At 40.5% G+C, this 25,189-nt stretch overlaps 1 protein-coding gene across 9 annotated transcripts in view; it reads left to right on the top strand.

Moving 5' to 3' along the window:
* The window catches only part of ADD3 (adducin 3), a 138,166-nt gene that overhangs the window by 80,439 nt on the left and 32,538 nt on the right, over positions 1-25,189 (top strand). For 6 of the 9 annotated variants that reach the window (XM_032178185.2, XM_032178145.2, XM_032178154.2 and 3 more), the window contains exon 2: positions 23,095-23,318. In XM_032178185.2, coding sequence (XP_032034076.1) covers positions 23,124-23,318 — 195 coding nt within the window. In that variant the 5' untranslated portion in view covers positions 23,095-23,123. Of the gene's footprint in view, positions 1-3,892; positions 3,913-5,192; positions 5,222-6,255; positions 6,328-23,094; positions 23,319-25,189 lie in introns of those variants that run through there. The other 3 variants (XM_058436032.1, XM_058436034.1, XM_058436033.1) reach the window with 3 other exon arrangements.

The following is a 25,189-nucleotide window of genomic DNA, read 5'->3' as shown; positions in this document are numbered from 1 at the left end:
GTTGTCTCTTTATCTTCTCATTATTTCCAGTTTCTTCATGTTAGAAATAATTTTAATTCCCCCCCCCTTTTTTTGATATGAATTAGTTTGGTGTCATAAAATATCAATGTATGCATGCGTTTTTAGAATCCTTATTCATATCAACTAGGCCTACTTTTCAAAGCTAAATCCTGTTTTATCAGGACAGAGCCTAGACCTCTTTAAATGCACCCACAAGCTTACATGGCAGTTAATGTCCAACACAGTTCAAAATGAAATAATGGGGCATATATAATCTGGAGACCAGGATCTAGAGAACTTTTTCTGAAGTTCATAATTATAGTTTAGATTACACTTTGTTGAAGATTTAATTTGGTGAATACCCAGGGGATTTTACTGACTGGAATCCAGGTAAACAGTCAGGAGCAGATTCCCAGAAATGGGCAATAGCGTGTCCGGAATTGGTGGGTTCTTGGTCTCACTGACTTCAAGAATGAAGCCGCGGACCCTCGCGGTGAGTGTTACAGCTCTTAAGGTGGCGCGTCTGGAGTTTGTTCCGAACTTCTGATGTTCGGATGTGTTCGGAGTTTTCTTCCTTCTGCTGGGTTCGTGGTCTTGCTGGCTCAGGAGTGAAGCTGTAGACCTTCGCGGTGAGTGTTACAGCTCATAAAAGCAGTGTGGACCCAAAGAGTGAGCAGTAGCAAGATTTATTGCAAACAGCAAAAGAACAAAGCTTCCACAGTGTGGAAGGGGACCCGAGCGGGTTGCCACTGCTGGCTCGGGCAGCCTGCTTTTATTCTCTTATCTGGCCCCACCCACATCCTGCTGATTGGTAGAGCAAAGTGGTCTGTTTTGGCAGGGCGCTGATTGGTGCGTTTGCAATCCCTGAGCTAGACCCAAAGTTCTCCACGTCCCCACTAGATTAGCTAGATACAGAGTATGGACACAAAGGTTCTCCAAGTCCCCACCAGAGTAGCTACAGAGTGTCGATTGGTGCATTCACAAACCCTGAGCTAGACACAGGGTGCTGATTGGTGTATTTACAATCCCTGAGCTAGACATAAAGGTTCTCCACGTCCCCACCAGACTCAGGAGCCCAGCTGGCTTCACCCAGTGGATCCCGCACCGGGGCTGCAGGTGGAGCTGCCTGCCAGTCCCATGCCGTGCGCCTGTACCCCTCAGCCCTTGGGTGGTCGATGGGACTGGGTGCTGTGTAGCAGGGGGTGGCACTCATCGGGGAGGCTCGGGCCACACAGGAGCCCACGGAGGGGGTGGGGGGCTCAGGCATGGTGGGCTGCAGGTCCCAAGCCCTGCCCCCCAGGAAGACAGCTAAGGCCCGGTGAGAAATCGAGTGCGGCGCCGGCGGGCTGGCACTGCTGGGGGACCCAGTACACCCTCTGCAGCCGCTGGCCTGGGTGCTGAGCCCCTCATTGCCCGGGCCGGCTGCTCCGAGTGTGGGGCCCGCCAAGCCCAGCTCACCCAGAACTCCAGCTGGCCCGCAAGCGCCACTCGCAGCCCCGATTCCCACTCACTCCTCTCCCTCCACACCTCCCTGCAAGCTGAGGAAGCAGGCTCCGGCCTTGGCCAGCCCAGAAAGGGGCTCCCACAGTGCAGCAGTGGGCTGAAGGGCTCCTTAAGTGCCGCCAAAGTGGGAGCCCAGGCAGAGGAGGCCCCGAGAGCGAGTGAGGGCTGTGAGGACTGCCAGCATGCTGTCACCTCTCAATAGGAATGAGTCCAGGTATGTGAAAAGTCAATATGAGTGAGATTCAGTAGGTGTCAAAGTGGTAGCACATAGGCAGTTTAGGGACAGGGAATTTTTGGTAAAGGGTGGTGATTGGTAGAAGTCCAGATCCAATCAGTACCAGGGAGATCTGCATGGCATCAGAGATCTACTGCCATATGCAAAGATGTGAGCTATCAGGTGACCTCAGGGAACAGTGGCAAATGATAGAAGGGTCTAAGACTGAGACGTAGGTCCTAGGGTTCAGGCATAGACCTTCAATTGTAAAAGTATTTGAAGTTACCTGATAGAGAAACAAGAAAGTGAATTAGGCTGCTTGAGAGTGAGTGGAGTGGCTCAGAGTTTAATGATTAAGAAACAGACTTGGGCCGGGCATGGTGGCTCACACCTGTAATCCCAGCGCTTTGGGAGGCCGAGGCGGGCAGATCATCTGAGGTCGGGAGTTCGAGTCCAGCCTGACTAACATGGAGAAACCCCTTCTCTACTAAAAATACAAAATTAGCTGGGCGTGGTGTTACAAGCCTGTAATCCCAGCTACTAGGACAGCGGAAGCACGAGAATCGCTTGAACCTGGGAGGCGGAGGTTTCAGTAAGCCGAGATCGCACCATCGCACTCCAGCCTGGGTGACAGAGCGAAACTCCGTCTAAGAAACAAAAAGAAAAAGAAAAATTGTGGGCGCAGTAGCTCACGCCTGTAATTCTAGCACTTTGGGAGGCCGAGGTGGGCGGATCACGAGGTCAGGAGATCGAGACCATCCTGGCCAACAGAGTGAAACCTCATCTCTACTAAATATACAAAAATTAGCTGGGCATGGTGGCACGTGCCTGTAGTCCCAGCTACTCAGGAGGCTGAGGCAGGAGAATTGCTTGAACCCAGAAGGTAGAGGTTGCAGTGAGCCGAGATCATGCCACTGCACTTCAGCCTGGGGACAGAGTGAGACTCCATCTCCAAAACAACAACAAAAAACAGGCTTGATATGGTTTGGATTTGTGTCCTTACCCAAATCTCATATTAAATTGTGATTCCAAGTATTGGAGGTGGGGTCTGGCAGGAGTTGATTGGATCATGAGGGTTGTTTCTAATGGTTTAGTACCATCCCCCTAGTGCTGTCTCGTGATAGAGTTCTCACAAGATCTTGTTGGTTCAAAGTGTGTATGTAGCACCTCCTCTTTCGCTCGCTTGCTCTCCTGCCACCATGCGAAGACATGCTTGCTTCCCCTTCACCCTTCTGCCCTGATTGTAGGTTTCCTGAGGCCTCTCCAGCCAAGCTTCCTGTATAGCCTGTGGAACTGTGGTAAATTAAACCTCTTTATAGATTGCTTAGTCTCAGGTAGTTCTTTACATCAGTGTCAGAACATCAGAGTGGGAACAACTGCAAGACTGACTTGATGCTGAGATGCTGAACTAGTTTCTTAGGGTTTCTCATAATCCGAGGGTCCCAGAGCCTGGCATGAACCTGCAAGGTGTTGGTTCAGCGGTCTCCAATGTGAGTAGAATAGCAGAAATGCAGCATGTATGTACACATGGCAAGAAACCCACTCGCCTTAGAAAGTGGCTTTTTTTTTTTTTTTTTTTTTTTTTTTTTTTGAGACTGAGTCTGGCTTTGTCACCCAGGCTGGAGTGCAGTGGCACGCCATCTCAGCTCACTGCAACCTCTGCCTCCCAGGTTCCAGCAATTCTCCAGCCTCAGCCTTCCAAGTAGCTGGGATTACAGGCACCCACCACCACGCCTGGCTAATTTTTGTATTTTTAATAGGGATGGAGTTTAGTAGAGATGTTGGCCAGGCTGGTCTTGAACTCCTGACCTCAAGTGATCCACCTGCCTTGGCCTCTCAAATTGCTGGGATTACAGGCATGAGTTACCACACCTGGCCCTGAGCAAGTGGGTTTTAAGTCCACCCTTGCTTAAGTGAAAATATATTCCATAGTATTTTATGATTTAGTAACTGCGTTAACAGTGTTTCTGCTATGATGGAAGCAGTAGAGCCTGCTACATCTTTAATTTGTGGTTGGCCTTCATTATGAATCTTCAGTTTTACAAAGAAATGTTTGTTCATTTGATGTGACAAGAATGTTCATATTTTTCTTGCTTTAGATTTTCTTGGAAACACTGACTGACAGGGTTTCCACATGCCATTGTGGAAAACCAGAATGTTGCATTGTACTTATGTATATCAGATGTCTTGTTCAGGTTAGTGTTTTGACGATTTGTTATTTCTGAAGAGCTGACATTGATTCTGCAAAGATGTGCTATCTATTCACACTGTTGATGGTAAAATGCTTTCAAAAATAGATATTAGGATGGAAATTCCTTTGGAACAGTGTATGTTTTAGTTTCCTAGAACTGCTGTAACAAAGTATTGTAATCCCGGTGGCTAAAAACAACAGATCTATTCTCTTACAGTTCTGGAGGCCAGAGGTCCAAAATCAAGGTGTTGGCAGGATTGGTTCGTTCTGGGGGGTCTGAGGGAAAAATCTATTCCATGCCCCTCCCCGGGCTTCTCATGGTTCCCAGCTTGCAGCTTGGTCCCTAGGCTTGTGCTGCAGCATTTCAATCCCTGTCCTGTTATCACAGGGCTTTTTTCTTCCTGTGTGTCTTTTCTGTTACGTTGTCCGAATCTCTCTCACTTTCCTCTTATAAAGATACTAGTCGTTGGATTTAGGACTCACCCTAATCCAGTATGGTCTCATCTTAATTTGATCTACAAACCCTATTTTTAAATAGGCCACATTGTGAGTTTTCTGGGGACATGAATTTTTAGGGAAGACACTATTCAACCACTATAGTATGGTAGTATGGCTGAATGTCAGTCTTTAGATTTAAAAGATGATTCATTTGAAAAAGCCAGTTTTTGACAAATCCATTTTGAGAAACAGATTTCTGAGATTGATAAAAATCTCTTTTCGTGAACTTCCACTTAAAACCATTAACCAATTGCTGAAGTGGCAGGTTATAACCAAAAAGTATTTTTGAAAGTAATTTTCAAGTACCATTATCTGTGCTTAATAAGATGCATTTTCATGGCACAATATTAGGCGTTTCATAAAGAAAACAGATCAAGTTGTGATGATCTTGAAATGTTCCTTAGCAGCCAAAATCTGAAGGCAGAAACTCCTCCTTCAAATCAGACTGCTTTGCAGTTGCAGTGTGTTGAGTTACCTACAGTTTTTGGATTGACTTTTGCAGCTGTATTTTATAAGTTATGAAAGCCAAAAGTCTTTAGCTTGAATATCTGAAATAGTAGATCAAAATGAACTCTTGGTAATTATGCCCTGTGGTTCTTTAATATTTTTTTGTGTATTTTCCTCCAATTTTTAAAATAAGGAACTTTGTCTCATTTTTTTATGCCTTTCCATCCCTCCCTTTCCCCCACCGTGGCACGTCACAATGACTGTATTAGGCATGGAACACAGAAATAGAGTCCATGGTAACAAATCCGTTTCCTAGACTAGCTTTTTCAGTGCATATTTTGCAGACTCAGCTCATTTTTAATAATAAGGTTTGTTGGATTATTTGCATTTCTTCAGTTAAAATCTAATTTCAACTTGTGAAATAGGTAGATGTAAGATTGGAATTTGGGGAAGTTAAATTTCTTATATTATTTGTATTTGAATATTCATTTTAGAAAAGGTCCACTGAGATTTGTAGAGTGGGTATGCAGTAAAGTATGAAGTATATGAGAGTTGATGTTTCTTTAAAAAATAAAAATTAAAAAAAAAAGCTTTTTGCCTAGAAAGACTACCAAAGAAGAGTCAGAGACTTAAGGTATCTCCTGAAATTGAGAGCAATGAGTGTTTATTTAAAAATAATTTCTAGTGATTCCTCTTTTTAAAACCCCTCATTTATCATGAGCTGTCAAGTTCTGGATAGTTTCCTGGATCTCAGTTTTAAAATTTTCTCTAATAGGAGGGAACTCAACAGAAACTAAATGTCTGAGACGCACATCCAAGTAATCAATCCACTAGTCTCTGTCAGCTTTCTTTAAGGAAGGGGTTGGGATGTGGGGTGGGGAACCCTTCTTTTGTTTCTCAACCATTTTCCAAAACTCCATGTTGAAGACAAATGGTGACTAAGGGAATATATATAGAATGTTCGTCATATTTTGTAGAAAGGAGAGTAAAGGCACACCAAGGCCATGTGTCTTTGGGTTCTGTAAGATACTTGAGGGATTGCCTTTCTGTGGTTGTTTTACTCATTTCATAGGAAAATATATATATATATATGTACACACACATGTACATATGATATATGTTTATCATATATGATATATGTATAAAATGTTTCATATTTACTTTTCCAAATGGTTTATGTTGGGAACAATTCAAGTCAATGTTAGATAATGACTAATGATTGAGTTTGGACTTGAAGAAATACTTTCTCTGAACTTTCTGTACATGTTCTCAACTTTGTAACCCTGCCCCTTGTATGGCCATTGTAATTGGTAAATTTGACCTAATTATAATAAAGATTTTTATTTCAAGTTACCAATGAATGTTATTTTCACCTCTACCAATGTCTAAGCAAGTAACTGCCTTTCTTCCTCTCCCAGCCCCCACCATCACCTCAAGTACAGAAATCTGTTTTCCTCACTGTTCCTTGTAACAGGTAACGTAGATCAATAAAATATCCTTCATCGTTAGTGACACAGAGGTTAGATTGATCCTCAGCATTGTCCAACTCTGTCTTTAGTCTTTGAATCACCCTGTTGGATGATTATATTGACATAACAAGCACCTACTTGACTTTTTTTTGGGGGGGGCGGGGGGACAGACAGAGTCTCGCTCCGTCACCCAGGCTGTAGTGCAGTGGCGTGATCTCAGCTCACTGCAACCTTCACCTCCTGGATTCAAGCGATTCTCATGCTTTGGCCTCCCAAGTAGCTGGGACTATAGGTATGTATCACCACGCCCAGCTAATGTTTTGTATTTTTAGTAGAGATGGGGTTTCACCATGTTGCCAAGGCTTGTCTTGAACTCCTGAGCTCAGGCAGTCCGCCTGCCTTGGCCTTCCAAAGTGCTGGGATTACAGGTGTGAGCCACCATGCCCAGCCCCTACTTGACATTTTTTTACTTACTGTTCTGCACTTACATTGTGAACAATGTGTGTGTTATGACTACATCTAACTGCTTTGTTCCAATCACAAGCAGACTCATGTTTGCTAAGAGTTTATATTAATTCATATTATATTTTTATTTATAAAACAAAATTTGAAACTGAAACACCCTCTTAGCTGTGGCCTCCAATTAACACTTATTTTATCTTTTTTGAATGACTGCTTAGTCAGACATCAACTTGCATTAAGTACAGAACATTTAGTACCACAGTGGGTTGCTGTTACTATTTTATTTCATTTTGTTATTGTTGTGGAGTTTTTTTCCCTTGACTTTAAGTTGGATTTTAAACTAAGGCTGAGTCCTAACTTTTACTAAACAACTATAGATTTATTGTTTCCTGGACTTCATATTGATGTTTAGAATTTAGTTTTAAAGATAACAGAAGTCATTTCAAAAGAACAAAAAGGGGATTCAGGAATTTAAGAATAATATAGATCAATCTGACAATTCCAGCAGCAGGCCAGAGAGGTAGGTAGGTTTCCACATGTGTAGGTTTGATAGCCATGGAAGACTTTGTGCAAATTTTATTGCTACTTTCAGAATATTTACTATTTCCACTTTGGTGTTGAGTATTGTGATCATATAATATTTTCAGCCCCCCCTCCCCCCAATAAAGTCAGTGATCTAATGGCTGGATATATCTCTAGGAAATGATAGTCCTTTGAGCCATCTCATCTTTTTTGGCTAACTCCACCATGCCTGTTAAGATCTATAACCATGAGTAATTTCCTTATTTGTGAAGAACCTTTGGTAATCTGAGACAAATTTATTAAACCTCAGTTTTTATACTACAAGGCTACAGTAACTAAAAGCCTGGTACTGGTTCAAAAACAGACACATAGACCAATGGAACAGGTTAGATAACCCAGAAATAAAGCCACACACCTACAACCATCTGATCTTTGACAAAGTCAACAACAACAAGCAATGGGGAAAGGATTCCCTATTCAATAAATGGTGCTGGGATAATTGACTAGCCATCATATGCAGAAGATTGAAACTGGACCATTTCCTTTCACCATATACAAAATTCAACTCAAGGTGGATCAAAGACTTACATGTGAGACCTAAAACTATAAACTCTAGGAGAAAACCTGGATTTCATGATGAAGTCTCCAAAAGCAATTGCAAAAGACAAAAATAAACTAGTATGACATAATTAAAGAGCCTTCTGCACGGCAAAAGAAACTATCAACATAGAAAACAGACAACCTGCAGAATGGTAGAAAATATTTACAAACTATGCATCCAACAAAGGTGTAATATCCAGAGTTTATGAGGAACTTAACCCAACAGGTAAACAACCCCGTAAGAAAATAGTCAAAGGACATGAACATCCACTTCTCAGAAGACATAGACACAACCAACATGCATATGGAAAAATGCTCAACATCACTAATCATCAGAGAAATGCAAATCAAAACCACAGGGAGATACCTTTTCATACCAGTCAGGATGACTGTTATTCAAATGTCAGAAAATAACAGATGTTGGCAAGGTTGTGGAGAAAAGGGAACACTTACACACTGCTGTCCAGCCACTGTGGAAAGCAGGAGGTTTCTCACAGAATTTAAAACGGAACTACCATTCGACCCAGCAATCCCATTTACTGGGTATATACCCAAAGGAATATAAATTATTCTACCAAAAAGACACAAGCACAAGTATGTTCATTGCAGCACTATCCATGATGGCAAAGACATGGAATCAACCACCTAGATGTCCATAACAGTGGTCTGGATGAAGAAAATTTGGTACATATATATCTTGGAATACTATGCAGCCATAACAAAACATGAAATCATGTCCTTTGCAGCAACATGGATGCAGATGGAGGCCATTACCCTAAGCAAATTAACACAGGAACAGAAAACCAAATACTGCATGTTCTCACCTATAATGGTAACTAAACATTGAATACACATGGACACAAAGGTGGGAACAATAGACACCGGGCCTACTTGAATGGGAAGGTAGGAGGAGCGTGAAGGCGGAAAAACTGCCTATCTCTGCTCACTTACTTGGCTTATGAGATCATTTGTACTCCAAACACCAATGCCATACAATTTACCTATGTAACGGACCTGCACATGTACCCCCTGAACCTAACATAAAAGAGGTGGGGAAACATTATGTTGTATACTTTAAATAAATACAATTTATTTTTTAAACTGAAAAAAAAAAAAAAAAAACCCTCAGTTTTCTTATCTATAAAGTTAGGGATACTGGTTGCCTTTTCAGAGTTGTGAAGGACTTTTCTTGGAGGTTGGGGAGACAGAGTGTCACTCTGTCACCCATGCTGGAGTGCAGTGGTGCAATCTTGGCTTATTGCAACCTCCACCTCTTGGGTTCAAGCAATTCTCCTGCCCCAGCCTCTGAGTAGCTAGGATTACAGATACATGCCACCATGCCCAGCTAATTTTTGCATTTTTAGTAGAGATGGGGTTTCACCATGTTTGCCAGGCTGGTCTCCAACTCCTGACCTCAAGTAATCCACCCACCTTGGCCTCCCAAAGTGCTGGGATTACCAGCGTGAGCCACCACACCTGGCCAGAGTTGTAAAGGATATTAAATGAGATAATCTGTGTAGAGCCTAGTACCTGGAATTCTGTGATTGCTTTAAAATGTTTCATTAAATTACTGATTTTGTAGTTTAGGCATGTTTATGTATACATGCATTTCTATTTAGTATCTATATTAGACCAATTTCTATTACCACTCATTTCAGTTGGTGTATTATACTTGTCTTAACTCTTTAGGTCCCAACAGAATCTTTTTCTGAGGTTTGTTTTGTTTCATAATACAGCCCTCAACTCTTTTAATATGATGCTAAATTATATTAAAGTGAAACTTAAATACAATTTATTATTACCCAGAGCACAATCAATGTCATTTTGTTAATAGCTTCTAATTAAGTCATAGTGGTCATCTGTCAGGTAAAGAGTTAAGACTTCCTATATACTGATCAATAGCCAACGTAGTCTCCTTTTCAGATGGACTTGAGCCAATTTAGTGGTCCGTACCTTGCATGTAGTTCCTTTTTGTTTGGAACTCAAAGTTGTGTGGAATGTTCCATGATATTTTATTATACCATTTATCTGCCTGCTCATTGAGCTTCTTGGTCTGCCCATCTCCTAATACTCTTTGTCTTTATGCATCTTATTTATATGTTTTGCTAAGTACCAATGGCAAAGATACCAAGTGTCTTTATGATGTGTGGGGGTGTGTGTGTATGTATGAAAAATATAAAGTTATGTGAATGTGGTCTTTCCCTCTATCTCAAAATGTTCTTCTACTATATTCACCTATTTTTGAACAGTGGTTGACCACAGGTAACTGAAACTGCAGTTAAGGAGGGGAACTACTACTGTATTGATAAAATGTTAGTGAGTACTTTTTAATATTTAATGACATAGTTACTTAAAACTTGTCCCTTTGGTATTTAGGTCAAATAAATCACCATTATACAACTACCCCACTTGTACATCTATTTTTCTGTGCATGCTAGGCAAATGGACCATTAAGTCTATTACAAGCACTAGAATTTTAGCTCTTCTTAATAGCCTGTTCCTCTCAGTGGATGGTATTTATAAAATACATACATAAACATGGTGTGATGGGTCTGTTTTCTTTCTTATATTTCATTGAAGGAGTAAATTTTGATTATGGGGCAATCTGGATGACATGGTAATGCTAATAAACATCATTATTATGATTTTATAATATGATATTTGAGCAACGTAACTTTAGAAAAGTCACTCAACACCACTGAGTATAGTTTTCTCTCATCTGTAAAAAGTGATCATTGAATCTAGTCTGAAATATTTCAAGAGAAGCTCATATAAAATCAATAGCTTTTTAGGAATAAGAGCCTAGTGCTTTGTGGGATAATTAAATTTTTCTCCATTTGCGCACTTAGTGCCATCTGTATTACTCAGTGCTGCTCAATGCCTGGTTCATTTGGGTTTTTCTCCCATTTTTCTTCATTTTTATCTATTTCTGCTTCAAGTTTTCAGATCTGTCAATTTCCATGTCAGTTGTATATAAAATTTTGGCTATCATTTAAAAGTAGCTCATGTCTTTTAGAAATTAAAATGAAGAAAATTTCACTAGTGATCTAAGGATGGTAGCTTGTCATAGTTTGTGTAGGGTCTAAGTTGTTTTCTAGAACTTCAAATAACTTTAAAATTTCATAATAACTTTCATCAAGAAAAACTAAAATGGCCTTTGTTGTTTTGTTTTTTAACCAAATATGCTGCTTTGCGGTCTTGGCATATCTTTGATTATTCTTTTAAGTGTGGAACAATAGGTCTGGTACTTGAAAGTACAGCCATCTCTTTGCTTATTCTAAAGAAAGCTGTTCAAACTGCCAAGAATTTTAAGTTTGGAAAGATTTTTTGTAAGTAATAACTTCTTTTCAAAAGATTGTTTTTACTATTCCCAGCCTAGAAATAATGCAAACCAGATTTATCTGGAAGGAGTTGTGATATAGTAAAGTAACTTAATTCAGCCCCCATTTATGGAGTTCTCTTCCATTGTGAGGACTACAAGATAGTCCCCATTCCCAAGCTTGCAAGGTGGTCAGTAGCTTCTCAGGTTGGATTTTTAAAATAACAGTTTTATGGAGATAATTCAAATACCATGCAATTTGCCCATATAAACTATACAATTCAGTGGTTTTTAATGTAGTCACAGAGTTGTACAACTATCATCACAATAATTTTAGAACATGTTCATCACTCCAAAAATAAATCTCATTAGCAGCCACTCCTCATTTTCCCATAGTGCTAGGCAGCCATTAATCTGTTTTCTACCTCTATAGATTTGTCTCTTCTAAACATTTCATATAAATGGAGTCATACAATATGTGGTCCTTGGTGACTAGCTTCTTTCACTTACAATGTTTCAAGGTTCATCCATGTTGAAGCACATATCAGTGTTCCATTTCCTTTTATTGCCATATAATATTCCACTTTCTGGATTACCATATGACAAAATACTATGTGTTTGTCAGTTGATAGATGTTTGAGTTGTTTCTACTTTTTGCTATTAATGAAAAAATATGTTATAATTATATAATAGTCAAAGACGGAAAATAACCAGTTGTCTTTGAGTAGGCAAATGATTAAACAAATAATGATACAGCCATACCATAGAATAGCATTCAACAGTAAAAAGGAACAAATTATTGATACGATAGCCTCCATAAATCTTCAGTAAATGATTCTGAGTGAAAAAAGCCAATCCCCAAAGGTTTTATATATTGCATATTTTCATTTGTATAATATTCTTTAAATGACAATTATAGCAATAGAGAATGGATTAGTGGTTGCTGCTGATTAAGGAGGGAGTGGAAATGGGCATTGCTATTAAAGGGCAGCATGAGGAGTACTTCTGGTGATGGAAATAATCTCCTTCTTGACTGTATTACTGTCAGTGTCCTGGTTGTGATACTGTAATATAGTTTTGCAATGTGTTGCCATTGGGAGAAACTGGGGAAAAGGGCATAAGGGATATCTGTATTATTTATTATAGATAATTATATAAAAATATTTTTTTGGAAAAAAACAAAACTCAGTTGGCTCTTTCAGCATTCTACCTAGAAATCTTAGCCAGCTCCACATTTGTTAAGCATGTTTTCTAGTTTTCAAGTTAACACATTCTTGTTAGTTTGTGCTCTCATTATGCAACATAACCCTCTCTCCAGCCTCCAGTAGCAGTCTCCTCACTGCTTTGTCAGCCTCCACTAATAGCCTCCCCACTGCCTAGGCCCCAGAGTTAATGCCACGTTTTCAGTTTTTGTTATTACAGCACCAGTAGCACCAGTTTTCACCTTAGTTATCTGTTGCTGTGTAAAAAAAAGAAACAACAACAAAAAAACAAAGCTTTGTGTCTTTAACAATTTATTATTTCTCATGATTCTGTATGTTGGCTGAGTAGCACCTTACCTGCTTTTACCTGGACTCATTCATGTTGCAATAGTTAGCTGGTGGGGTCTGCTGGGAACCTGGCTTACTGGGGACAGCTGGGCCTCTTTCTCCTCATTTTTCATTATGGGCTTCTTCATGGTGTGGCAGCTGCACAACCCTCAAAGTGTATAATGTCACTTCAGCCACATTCTATTAGTCAAAGCAAATCGCAAGTCCAAACCAGATTTAAGGGATAGGAAAATAGTCTCTACTTTTTAGTGGAAAAAGTGGATTGCAGGGAAGCATGGAAGAATTCCTGAGGCTGTCTTCGAAAAACCATGTACCGCAGAGCCCAAATCAGGAGTCCAGCTCATCTAGAGACATCTAACGTAACTCAGGTGGAAAGGGCTCTACAAGTGGACCTGAATACAAGCAAACCAGATTGTAAGATAGGCAAGCTTGGTACTAGCAGTGCTGGTGAACTCAGAAGTGAACGTAGGGATATTTTTCTCAGTCTGTGAACACTTTGGGTTAATTTGATAATGAACAGCTTTACAAAATATATGGTATAAGCGTGTGTCAGATACTGTTTAAGTATATTAACAGTTATACAATGTTACCTCTGTTACTTTGAGTTTTGAGGGTTCTTACACCAATCTAAGTGGATTGGGAATATAGTTTTCATATGTATGACTGTTTTTGTGTAATAGCTGAGGTATTGTTTGGGGGTTTTCTTTTCGTAAGTGTGTTTTGTATCCTATCTTACCTGTGAGCAAACTTTTAAAAATTCTTTGGTGAGGAAAGAACATGGTATACTATAAAATTCAGGAGGGCCCTGAAAATTGTGGTATTAATATTTTCCTTTGACTGTGTTGCGATTGGATTTGTCTTATATTGGATTAATGTTTATGTATATATTTTGGATTTTTTGTGCTTTGTTTTGAAATTATTTCAGACTTACAAAAGAGTTGGCAAAAATAGTGAAAGAATTCCTGTTTGTCCTTTACCCAGATTCCCTAAATGATAATATCTTCCATAACCACGTTGTAATTATCAGTTTCAGGAAATTAACATTGATGTAAATACTGTTATCAAATTTACAGATTCTATTTAAATTTCACCAATTGTCTCCCTAATGTCCTTTTCCTGGTCTAGGATCTGATCCAAGATTACATGTTGCATTTAATTGTCATGTCTTAGTCTCCTTTGTCTTTAATCTGGAACAGTTCCTTAGTCTTTGTTTTTCTTTTTTTTTCTTTTCTTTTTTTTTTTTTTTTTTTGAGATAGAGTCTCGCTCTGTCACCCAGGCTGGAGTGCAGTGGCGTAATCTCGGCTCACTGCAAGCTCCACCTCCCGGGTTCACACCATTCTCTTGCCTCAGCCTCCTGGGTAGCTGGGACTACAGGCGCCCGCCACCACGCCTGGCCAATTTTTTTGTATTTTTAGTAGAGACAGGGTTTCACCGTGTAGCCAGGATGGTCTCGATCTCCTGACCTCATGATCTGCCCGCCTTGGCCTCCCAAAGTGCTGGGATTACAGGCATGAGCTACCGCGCCCAGCCTAGTCTTTATTTTTCATGATCTTGACGTGATTGAAGAGTACTGGCCAGTTGTTTTGTACAATGATCCTCAATTTAAGGCAGTCAATTGATTTCATTCAGAGGAACCTAGTCTTCTGTAGTTCTGTTTTGAAATGGTTGAATATACTGAAACATTGCAGAAATATTATTCTTATCTGTGAATAATAATCCTAGGAGTTGGATGGCTAAGGGACTGGATAGAAATGTAATCATTGGGAGTATCTTTAAGTGGCTCTGTGTTTAGAGTATCTGTTTTATAGGTACTTGTTTTCAAAAATCCTCCCCAAAAATGTGCTTTCAGATGTATAATTCATAGAATCATAAACAGCCCTTTGTAATATCCTCAGAGAGCTTGAAAATGTTTTTATCTTTCTGCAGTGCTGACACTGATGTGTTTTAAATGGGTAGACATTGTGCTATTTGCAAAGCCTTCTATCTAAACTAAGCAGATAGTTGTGACATTTTATCTGTGACTGGCTAAAGTTCTTTGAACACCCATGTTTCTTAAAGCAAATTGTGAACTATTTTCTTGAATACAAATTTTTTTTTTTTTTTTTTTTTTTGAGATGGAGTCTCTCTCTGTTGCCCAGGCTGGAGTGCAATGGCGTGATCTCAGCTCACTGCAACCTCTGCCTCCCAGGTTCAAGCGATTCTCCTGCCTCAGCCTCCCGAGTAGCTGGGATTACAGGCACCTACCACCACGCCCGACTAATTTTTTGTATTTTTAGTAAAGGCGGGGTTTCACTATGTTGGCCAGGCTGGTCTCGAACTCCTGACCTTGTGATCTGCCCCCCCCTTGGCCTCCCAAAGTGCTGGGATTATGGGCATGAGCCACTGTGCTGGCCTGAATACAGAAACTTTTTTGCCTCACTCCATCACCCAGAGTGGAATGCTGTGGTGTGATCATGGCTCACTGCAGCCTCAACCTCCTGCGCTCAAGGAATCCTCCATCTCCACCTCCTAAGTAGCTAGGACTACAGGTGCATGCCGACACACCTGGCTTTTTTTTTTTTTTTTTTTTTTTTAATTTATTTTGTAGAGACAGGGTTTCACTATGTTGCCCAGGCTGATCTGGAACTCCTGGGCTCAAGTGATCCTCCCACCTCAGTCTCCCAAAATGCTGGGATTATAAGCATGAGCCACCATGCCCAGCCTAAACTCTATGTAAAAAAAAAAAAAAAAAAAGTACAAAAATGTGATTTACTGTAAGGGTACTATTTTTAAAATATTAATATGTAAAGAAATATGTAATAAGCTGCAACATTTCTTCAAAAAAATCAGTCTTACCGATTTAGCATATATTCTCCTCTCTAGCATATATTCATTCTCAATTAACATTTCCTACCCCTTCTCCCTTCCGTTTCCTACCTGACCATAACTTCAGAGTTTCTAGGGCATTGTTTTTCAAGCTGTGGGTCACAACCCATTAGTGGATCATGAATCAATTTGACTAGCGTTTATTAAAATGAAATAGATTAAAATAGAAAATATCAGAATATACCACATAGTAAGGGAAAGTATGTCATTAATTTATTTCAGTTATGTATCTTATATATTTGTATGCGAATACAATATAAAATGTTTGAAAGCCACCATTCTGGAGTGTTTCATCTATTTGTGTTTTGAACCTAATGTTTTTTAAACATGCATGTTGGATAGTTGTTGCATAAATATTTGCATAAGATTTTTAAAACTAGAATTTTGTATATACATGATACCTTGTTTCTAATCTGCATGGCCAAAGGCTACATCAGAGGGAAGCCCTTAGTGTTCACAAGTTTCATAACTACTTTTTAAAAATTTGTTCTTTGCAGCATTTTAAAGGAATGTTTTTTAAGACTATTTTTTTCCTAATGTAATTCGTACTGGTTTGTACTAGTTCCTATTACTCTGAAATACTTAGAAAGTATGACTTTGCATATGTGGTATTAAAAGTAGGAGTTAGGGGCCGGGCACAGAGGCTCATGCCTATAATCTTATCACTTTGGGAGGCCAAGACAGGAGGATCACTTCAGCCCAGCTGGGCACAGTGGCTCATGCCTGTAATCCCAATGCTTTGGGAGGCCGAGGTGGGCAGACCATGAGGTCAGTAGTTCGAAACCAGCCTGGTCAATATGGTAAAACCCCGTCTCTACTAAAAAAAAAATACAAAAATTAGCTGGGCGTAGTGGCACGTGCCTGTAGTCCCAACTACTCGGGAGGCTGAGGCAGGAGAATCTCTTGAACCCAGGAGGTGGAGGTTGCAGTGAGCCAAGATCACGTCACTGCACTCCAGCCTGGGTGACAGAGTGAGACTCCATCTCAAAAAAAAAAAAAAAAAAAAAGGCAGTTGATAACATTAACATAATTTAATTGAACCATGAGTTTCTGTTAGCTCTGAAAATACCAATTTCAAATCGAGCATTATAATCTAAGATCTTTTTATATGAATAAAAAATTGTTCTAAGATTTTTGAGAAGCTACTTTTTTTTTTTTTTCCCATAATTTTTTTTTTATTATACTTTAGGGTTTTAGGGTATATGTGCACAATGTGCAGGTTTGTTACATATGTATCCATGTGCCATGTTGATTTCCTGCACCCATTAACTCATCATTTAGCATTAGGTGTATCTCCTAATGCTGTCCCTCCCCCCAACCCCAACCCCACAACAGTCCCCGGAGTGTGATGTTCCCCTTCCTGTGTCCATGAGTTCTCATTGTTCAATTCTCACCTATGAGTGAGAACATGCGGTGTTTGGTTTTTTGTCCTTGCGATAGTTTACTGAGAATGATGTTTTCCAGTTTCATCCATGTCCCTACAAAGGACACGAACTCATCATTTTTTATGGCTGCATAGTATTCCATGGTGTATATGTGCCACATTTTCTTAATCCAGTCTATCGTTGTTGGACATTTGGGTTGGTTCCAACTCTTTGCTATTGTGAATAGTGCCGCAATAAACATACGTGTGCATGTGTCTTTATAGCAGCATGATTTATAGTCCTTTGGGTATATACCCAGTAATGGGATGGCTGGGTCAAATGGTATTTCTAGTTCGAGATCCCTGAGGAATCGCCACACTGACTTCCACAATGGTTGAACTAGTTTACAGTCCCACCAACAGTGTAAAAGTGTTCCTATTTCTCCACATCCTCTCCAGCACCTGTTGTTTCCTGATTTTTTAATGATGGCCATTCTAACTGGTGTGAGATGGTATCTCACTGTGGTTTTGATTTGCATTTCTCTGATGGCCAGTGATGATGAGCATTTCTTCATGTGTTTTTTGGCTGCATAAATGTCTTCTTTTGAGAAGTGTCTGTTCATGTCCTCTGCCCACTTTTTGATGGGGTTGTTCGTTTTTTTCTTGTAAATTTGTTTGAGTTCATTGTAGATTCTGGATATTAGCCCTTTGTCAGATGAGTAGGTTGCAAAAATTTTCTCCCATTCTGTAGGTTGCCTGTTCACTCTGATGATAGTTTCTTTTGCTGTGCAGAAGCTCTTTAGTTTAATGAGATCCCATTTGTCGATTTTGGCTTTTGTTGCCATTGCTTTTGGTGTTTTAGACATGAAGTCCTTGCCCACGCCTATGTCCTGAATGGTATTGCCTAGGTTTTCTTGTAGGATTTTAATGGTTTTAGGTCTAACATATAAGTCTTTAATCCATCTTGAATTAATTTTTGTATAAGGTGTAAGGAAGGGATCCAGTTGCAGCTTTCTACATATGGCTAGCCAGTTTTCCCAGCAGCATTTATTAAATAGGGAATCCTTTCCCCATTTCTTGTTTTTGTCAGGTTTGTCAAAGATCAGATAGTTGTAGCTATGCGGCATCATTTCTGAGGGCTCTGTTCTGTTCCATTGATCTATGTCTCTGTTGTGGTACCAGTACCACGCTGTTTTGGTTACTGTAGCCTTGTAGTATAGTTTAAAGTCAGGTAGCGTGATGCCTCCAGCTTTGTTCTTTTGGCTTAGGATTGACTTGGCGATGCGGGCTCTTTTTTGGTTCCATATGAACTTTAAAGTAGTTTTTTCCAATTCTGTGAAGAAAGTCATTGGTAGCTTGATGGGGATGGCATTGAATCTATAAATGACCTTGGGCAGTATGGCCATTTTCACGATATTGATTCTTCCAACCCATGAGCATGGAATGTTCTTCCATTTGTTTGTATCCTCTTTTATTTCATTGAGCAGTGGTTTGTAGTTCTCCTTGAAGAGGTCCTTCACATCCCTTGTAAGTTGGATTCCTAGGTATTTTATTCTCTTTGAAGCAATTGTGAATGGGAGTTCACTCATGATTTGGCTCTCTGTTTGTCTGTTATTGGTGTACAAGAATGCTTGTGATTTTTGTACATTAATTTTGTATCCTGAGACTTTGCTGAAGTTGCTAATCAGCTTAAGGAGATTTTGGGCTGAGACAATGGGGTTTTCTAGATATACAATCATGTCATCTGCAAACAGGGACAATTTGACTTCCTCTTTTCCTAGTTGAATACCCTTTATTTCCTTCTCCTGCCTGATTGCTCTGGCCAGAACTTCCAGCACTATGTTGAATAGGAGCGGTGAGAGAGGGCATCCCTGTCTTGTGCCAGTTTTCAGAGGGAATGCTTCCAGTTTTTGCCCATTCAGTATGATATTGGCTGTGGGTTTGTCATAGATAGCTCTTATTATTTTGAGATACGTCCCATCAATACCTAATTTATTGAGAGTTTTTAGCATGAAGGGTTGTTGAATTTTGTCAAAGGCCTTTTCTGCATCTATTGAGATAATCATGTGGTTTTTGTCTTTGGTTCTGTTTATATGCTGGATTACATTTATTGATTTGCGTGTGTTGAACCAGCCTTGCATCCCAGGGATGAAGCCCACTTGATCATGGTGGATAAGCTTTTTGATGTGCTGCTGGATTCGGTTTGCCAGTATTTTATTGAGGATTTTTGCATCAATGTTCATCAAGGATATTGGTCTGAAATTCTCTTTTTTGGTTATGTCTCTGCCAGGTTTTGGTATCAGGACGATGCTGGCTTCATAAAATGTGTTAGGGAGGATTCCCTCTTTTTCTATCGATTGGAATAGTTTCAGAAGGAATGGTACCAGTTCCTCCTTGTACCTCTGGTAGAATTCAGCTGTGAATCCATCAGGTCCTGGACTCTTTTTGGTTGGTAAGCTATTGATTATTGCCACAATTTCAGAACCTGTTATTGGTCTATTCAGAGATTCAACTTCTTCCTGGTTTAGTCTTGGGAGGGTGTATTTGTCGAGGAATTTATCCATTTCTTCTAGATTTTCTAGTTTATTTGCATAGAGGTGTTTGTAGTATTCTCTGATGGTAGATTGTATTTCTGTGGGATCGGTGGTGATATCCCCTTTTTCGTTTTTTATTGCATCTATTTGATTCTTCTCTCTTTTCTTCTTTATTAGTCTTGCTAGCAGTCCATCAATTTTGTTGATCTTTTCAAAAAACCAGCTCCTGGATTCATTAATTTTTTGAAGGGTTTTTTGTGTCTCTATTTCCTTCAGTTCTGCTCTGATTTTAGTTATTTCTAGCCTTCTGCTAGCTTTTGAATGTGTTTGCTCTTGCTTTTCTAGTTCTTTTAATTGTGATGTTAGGGTGTCAATTTTGGATCTTTCCTGTTTTCTCTTGTGGGCATTTAGTGCTATAAATTTCCCTCTACACACTGCTTTGAATGTGTCCCAGAGATTCTGGTATGTTGTGTCTTTGTTCTCGTTGGTTTCAAAGAACATCTTTATTTGTGCCTTCATTTCATTATGTACCCAATAGTCATTCAGGAGCAGGTTGTTCAGTTTCCATGTAGTTGAGCGGTTTTGAGTGAGTTTCTTAATCCTGAGTTCTAGTTTGATTGCACTGTGGTCTGAGAGACAGTTTGTTATAATTTCTGTTCTTTTACATTTGCTGAGGAGAGCTTTACTTCCAACTATGTGGTCAATTTTGGAATAGGTGTGGTGTGGTGCTGAAAAAAATGTATATTCTGTTGACTTGGGGTGGAGAGTTCTGTAGATGTCTATTAGGTCCACTTTATGTAGAGCTGAGTTCAATTCCTGGATATCCTTGTTAACTTTCTGTCTCGTTGATCTGTCTAATGCTGACAGTGGGGTGTTAAAATCTCCCATTATTATTGTGTGGGAGTTTAAGTCCCTTTGTAGGTCACTGAGGACTTGCTTTATGAATCTGGGTGCTCCTGTGTTGGGTGCATATATATTTAGGATAGTTAGCTCTTCTTGTTGAATTGATCCCTTTACCATTATGTAATGGCCTTCTTTGTCTCTTTTGATCTTTGTTGGTTTAAAGTCTATTTTATCAGAGACTAGGATTGCAACCCCTGCCTTTTTTTGTTTTCCAGTTGCTTGATAGATCTTCCTCCATCCCTTTATTTTGAGTCTATGTGTGTCTCTGCACGTGAGATGGGTTTCCTGAATACAGCACACTGATGGGTCCTGACTCCTTATCCAGTTTGCCAGTCTGTGTCTTTTGATTGGAGCATTTAGCCCATTTACATTTAACGTTAATATTGTTATGTGTGAATCTGATCCTGTCATTATGATGTTAGTTGGTTATTTTGCTCGTTAGTTGCTATTGTTTCTTCCTAGCCTCGCTGGTCTTTACAATTTGGCATGTTTTTGCAGTGGCTGGTACCGGTTGTTCCTTTCCATGTTTAGTGCTTCCTTCAGGAGCTCTTTTAGGGCAGGCCTGGTGGTGACAAAATCACTCAGCATTTGCTTGTCTGTAAAGTATTTTATTTCTCCTTCACTTATGAAGCTTAGTTTGGCGGGATAGCAAATTCTGGGTTGAAAATTCTTTTCTTTAAGAATGTTGAATATCGGCCCCCACTCTCTTCTGGCTTGTAGAGTTTCTGCTGAGAGATCAGCTGTTAGTCTGATGGGCTTCCCTTTGTGGGTAACCCGACCTTTCTCTCTGGCTGCCCTTAACATTTTTTCCTTCATTTCAACTTTGGTGAATCTGACAATTATGTGTCTTGGAGTTGCCCTTCTCGAGGAGTATCTTTGTGGCGTTCTCTGTATTTCCTGAATCTGAATGCTGGCCTGCCTTGCTAGATTGGGGAAGTTCTCCTGGATAATATCTTGCAGAGTGTTTTCCAACTTGGTTCCATTCTCCCCATCATTTTCAGGTACACCAATCAGACGTAGGTTTGGTCTTTTCACATAGTCCCAAATTTCTTGGAGGCTTTGTTCATTTCTTTTTATTCTTTTTTCTCTAAACTTCCCTTCTCGCTTCATTTCATTCATTTCATCTTCCATCACTGATACCCTTTCTTCCAGTTGATCGCATCTGCTACTGAGGCTTCTGCAATCTTCGCGTAGTTCTCGAAACTTGGCTTTCAGCTCCATCAGCTCCTTTAAGCCCTTCTCTCCATTGGTTATTCTAGTTATCCATTCTTCTAATATTTTTTCAAAGTTTTTAACTTCTTTGCTATTGTTTTGAATTTCCTCTCGTAGCTCAGAGTAGTTTGATCGTCTGAAGCCTTCTTCTCTCAACTCATCAAAGTCATCCTCCATCCAGCTTTGTTCCATTGCTGGTGAGGAACTGCGTTCCTTTGGAGGAGGAGAGGTGCTCTCTTTTTTAGAGTTTCCAGTTTTTCTGCTCTGTTTTTTCCCCATCTTTGTGGTTTTATCTACTTTTTGTCTTTGATGATGGTGATGTACAGATGAGTTTTTGGTGTGGATGTCCTTTCTGTTTGTTAGTTTTCCTTCTACCAGACAGGACCCTCAGCTGCAGGTCTGTTGGAGTTTACTAGAGGTCCACTCCAGACCCTGTTTGGCTGGGTGTCAGCAGCGGTGGCTGCAGAACAGCGGATTTTCGTGAGACCACAAATTCAGCTGTCTGATAGTTCGTCTGAAAGTTTTGTCTCAGAGGAGTACCCGGTTGAATGAGGTGTCAGTCTGTCCCTACTGGGGGGGGTGCCTCCCAGTTAGGCTGCTCGGGGGTGAGGGACCCACTTTAGGAGGCAGTCTGTCCGTTCTCAGATCTCCAGCTGCGTGCTGGGAGAACCACTACTCTCTTCAAAGCTGTCAGTCAGACAGGAACCTTTAAGTCTGTGGAGGTTCTTGCTGAGTTTTTGTTTGTCTGTGCCCTGCCCCCAGAGGTGGAGCCTACAGAGGCAGGCAGGCCTCCTTGAGCTGTGGTGGGCTCCACCCAGTTCGAGCTTCCTGGCTGCTTTGTTTACCTAAGCAAGCCTGGGCAATGGCGGGCGCCCCTCCCCCAGCCTCGCTGCCGCCTTGCAGCTTGATCTCAGACTGCTGTGCTAGCAATCAGCGAGACTCCGTGGGCACAGGACCCTCCGAGCCAGGTGCGGGACACAATCTCCTAGTGTGCCGTTTTCCAGGCCCGTTGGAAAAGCGCAGTATTGGGGTGGGACTGACCCGATATTCCAGGTGCCGTCTGTTTCCCCTTTCTTTGACTAGGAAAGGGAACTCCCTGACCCCTTGCGCTTCCCGAGTGAGGCAATGCCTCGCCCTGCTTCGGCTCGCGCACAGTGCGCTTCACCGACTGTCCTGCACCCACTGTTAGGCACTCCCTAGTGAGATGAAACCGGTACCTCAAGCAGAAATGCAGAAATCACCCGTCTTCTGTGTCGCTGGGGCTGGGAGCTGGAGACCGGAGCTGTTCCTATTCGGCCATCTTGGCTCCACCCCGAGAAGCTACTTTTTAAAGTGCACCTGTTAACTCTGAGGGCAAAATGTAAAAGTTCTGATTGACCCATGTAAATTTTGAATTTAATGAATTTATCATGGATGTCCTTCTTTGTGTTTATTAACGCAGATAACAAGAGTAATCCACAGACTTAAAACATGAGCTCAGATGCCAGCCAAGGCGTGATTACCACTCCTCCTCCTCCCAGCATGCCTCACAAAGAGAGATATTTTGACCGCATCAATGAAAATGACCCAGAATACATTAGGGAGAGGAACATGTCTCCTGATCTACGACAAGACTTCAACATGATGGAGCAGAGGAAACGAGTTACTCAGATCCTGCAAAGTCCTGTGAGTTGAATTAGAAAGCTGTAATTTTTCTCCCTCTTTGGAAATATTAGTATAATAAGGTAGAAGGTTTCTCAAACTACCCTCAGGTTAAAAGAGGGGTAGAGGAGGAGTGATGACCAGTTGCTTCCAGTCTTTCAAAGGAGAAATGGACATCTAATTTGTGTATTTGATTTGCAGAGCCTTAATGACAAACTAGTATTGTGTTTGGTGGTTTGAATTTTGTGTGTTTTCTGGGTATAGCACTTTATTAAAGGAGGATACCCCATTCAGACTGAATATGTAAAGAAAAGAAAGGCATGATTCAAGTCATAGGAAACCAATAAATAAGTTAGGTATATCCCATGCACGTATTTTCTTCTTCCTTTGGGTACCTTGACGCCCAGAGCGGCATGAAAAGACTTAAGGTTTTTGAGGACGTCTGTGATTTGGCAGCCTAGTATTACATATGCCTATTGCAGGCACACGTGCATACACACAAAATTAACTAAATTAAAAGTAGATTATAGGCCAGGCTCAGTGGCTTACGGTGTAATCCCAGCACTTCGGGAAGCTGAGGCAGGAGGATCACTTGAGCACAGGAGTTTGAAACCAGCCTAGGCAGCATAGTGAATCCTTGTCTCTACAAAAAAATTTAAAAATTAACTGGGTGTGGTGATGTGTACATGTAGTCCCACCTACTCCTGGGAGGCTGAGGCAGGAGGATCCCTTGAGCCCAGAAGGTCAAGACTGCTGTGAGCCGTGATCATGCCACTGCATTCCAGCCTGGGCAACAAGAGTGAGACCTTATCTCAAAAAAAAAAAAAGAAAAAAGAAATTCAACTCAAGCTGAAAAATCATGTCTGCACAGCAATAGTCAGACTTTGTGAATCATATTCAAATGATCTGTTTTCTTACAAAATCTTAGTGGAAATGTATTAATACATGATGGAAAATGAGAGAACAGTTTGATTTAAAATACAAAAGGAATTCGTAACTTCCTGCATAATGAAGATCATGCACCCTTAAGGCAGAGTTCAGCACACAGACACGTGATGCCCAGGTTAGGGTTATATTAGGTTTCCAACTTGGGTATCAAAATTAGCACCAAGGCATAGAGCTGCCTGAAATAGCCCTGGTAAATCATTTTTGTTGTGTCCTTGTGAATTTATTCATAGAGGTAAGTCCAAAACCAAAGGGGAATTCCACTCTGAGTAATTAATTCTCCCATACCAGTGGCCTTGGTGAAAGCATTGAAGTACAAGTTATAAAAACAATGTAAGCTTTGAGTAATTTTATTTTTTTATAGTGCCCACTTTAAAGAAACTCTTTCCAAATGGAAAGATTCATCAGAAAAGTCATGATGAGAGAGTAAATGTTCAGTGCCTTACTTTATGCAAACTTGAGTGTCTAGGTTTATAAAGACTTGAAGAGCACATTAATTATTTAGATCAAAATAGATTTGTTTCCTTCTCCAAAGAAACCCCATTTTTAAGAACTAACTTACTAGACTGGAAATGGTGGCTCACGCCTGTTGTAATCCCAGCACTTCAGGATGCCAAGGCAAGAGGATTGCTTGAGCCTACGAGTTTGAGAAGAGCCTGGGCAACATAGTGAGACCCAGTCTTTGCAAGAAATTAAAAAATTAGTCGAGCGTGGTGGTGTGAGTCTGTAGTCTCATACTTGGGAGGCTGAGGTGAAAGGATTACTTGAGCCCAGTAGATCAAGGCTACAGTGAGCCATTATCACACCATGGCACTCCAGCCTGGGTGACAGAGCAAGACCCTGTCTCAAAAAAAATTTTAAGAGAACTTATCAACCAAATGATTGTAGTAACAGATAGCATATAGTAACTGAAAGAATGAAGTGAAGTTTCAATTTTGGTTAAGGTTGTT

The sequence above is a fragment of the Hylobates moloch genome, unplaced genomic scaffold (genome assembly GCF_009828535.3).
Source record: "Hylobates moloch isolate HMO894 unplaced genomic scaffold, HMol_V3 SCAFFOLD_3, whole genome shotgun sequence".
NCBI classification, from domain to species: Eukaryota; Metazoa; Chordata; class Mammalia; order Primates; family Hylobatidae; genus Hylobates; species Hylobates moloch.
Note: the sequence above shows the minus strand (reverse complement) of the source record. Positions and strands in the feature narration are given on the sequence as shown.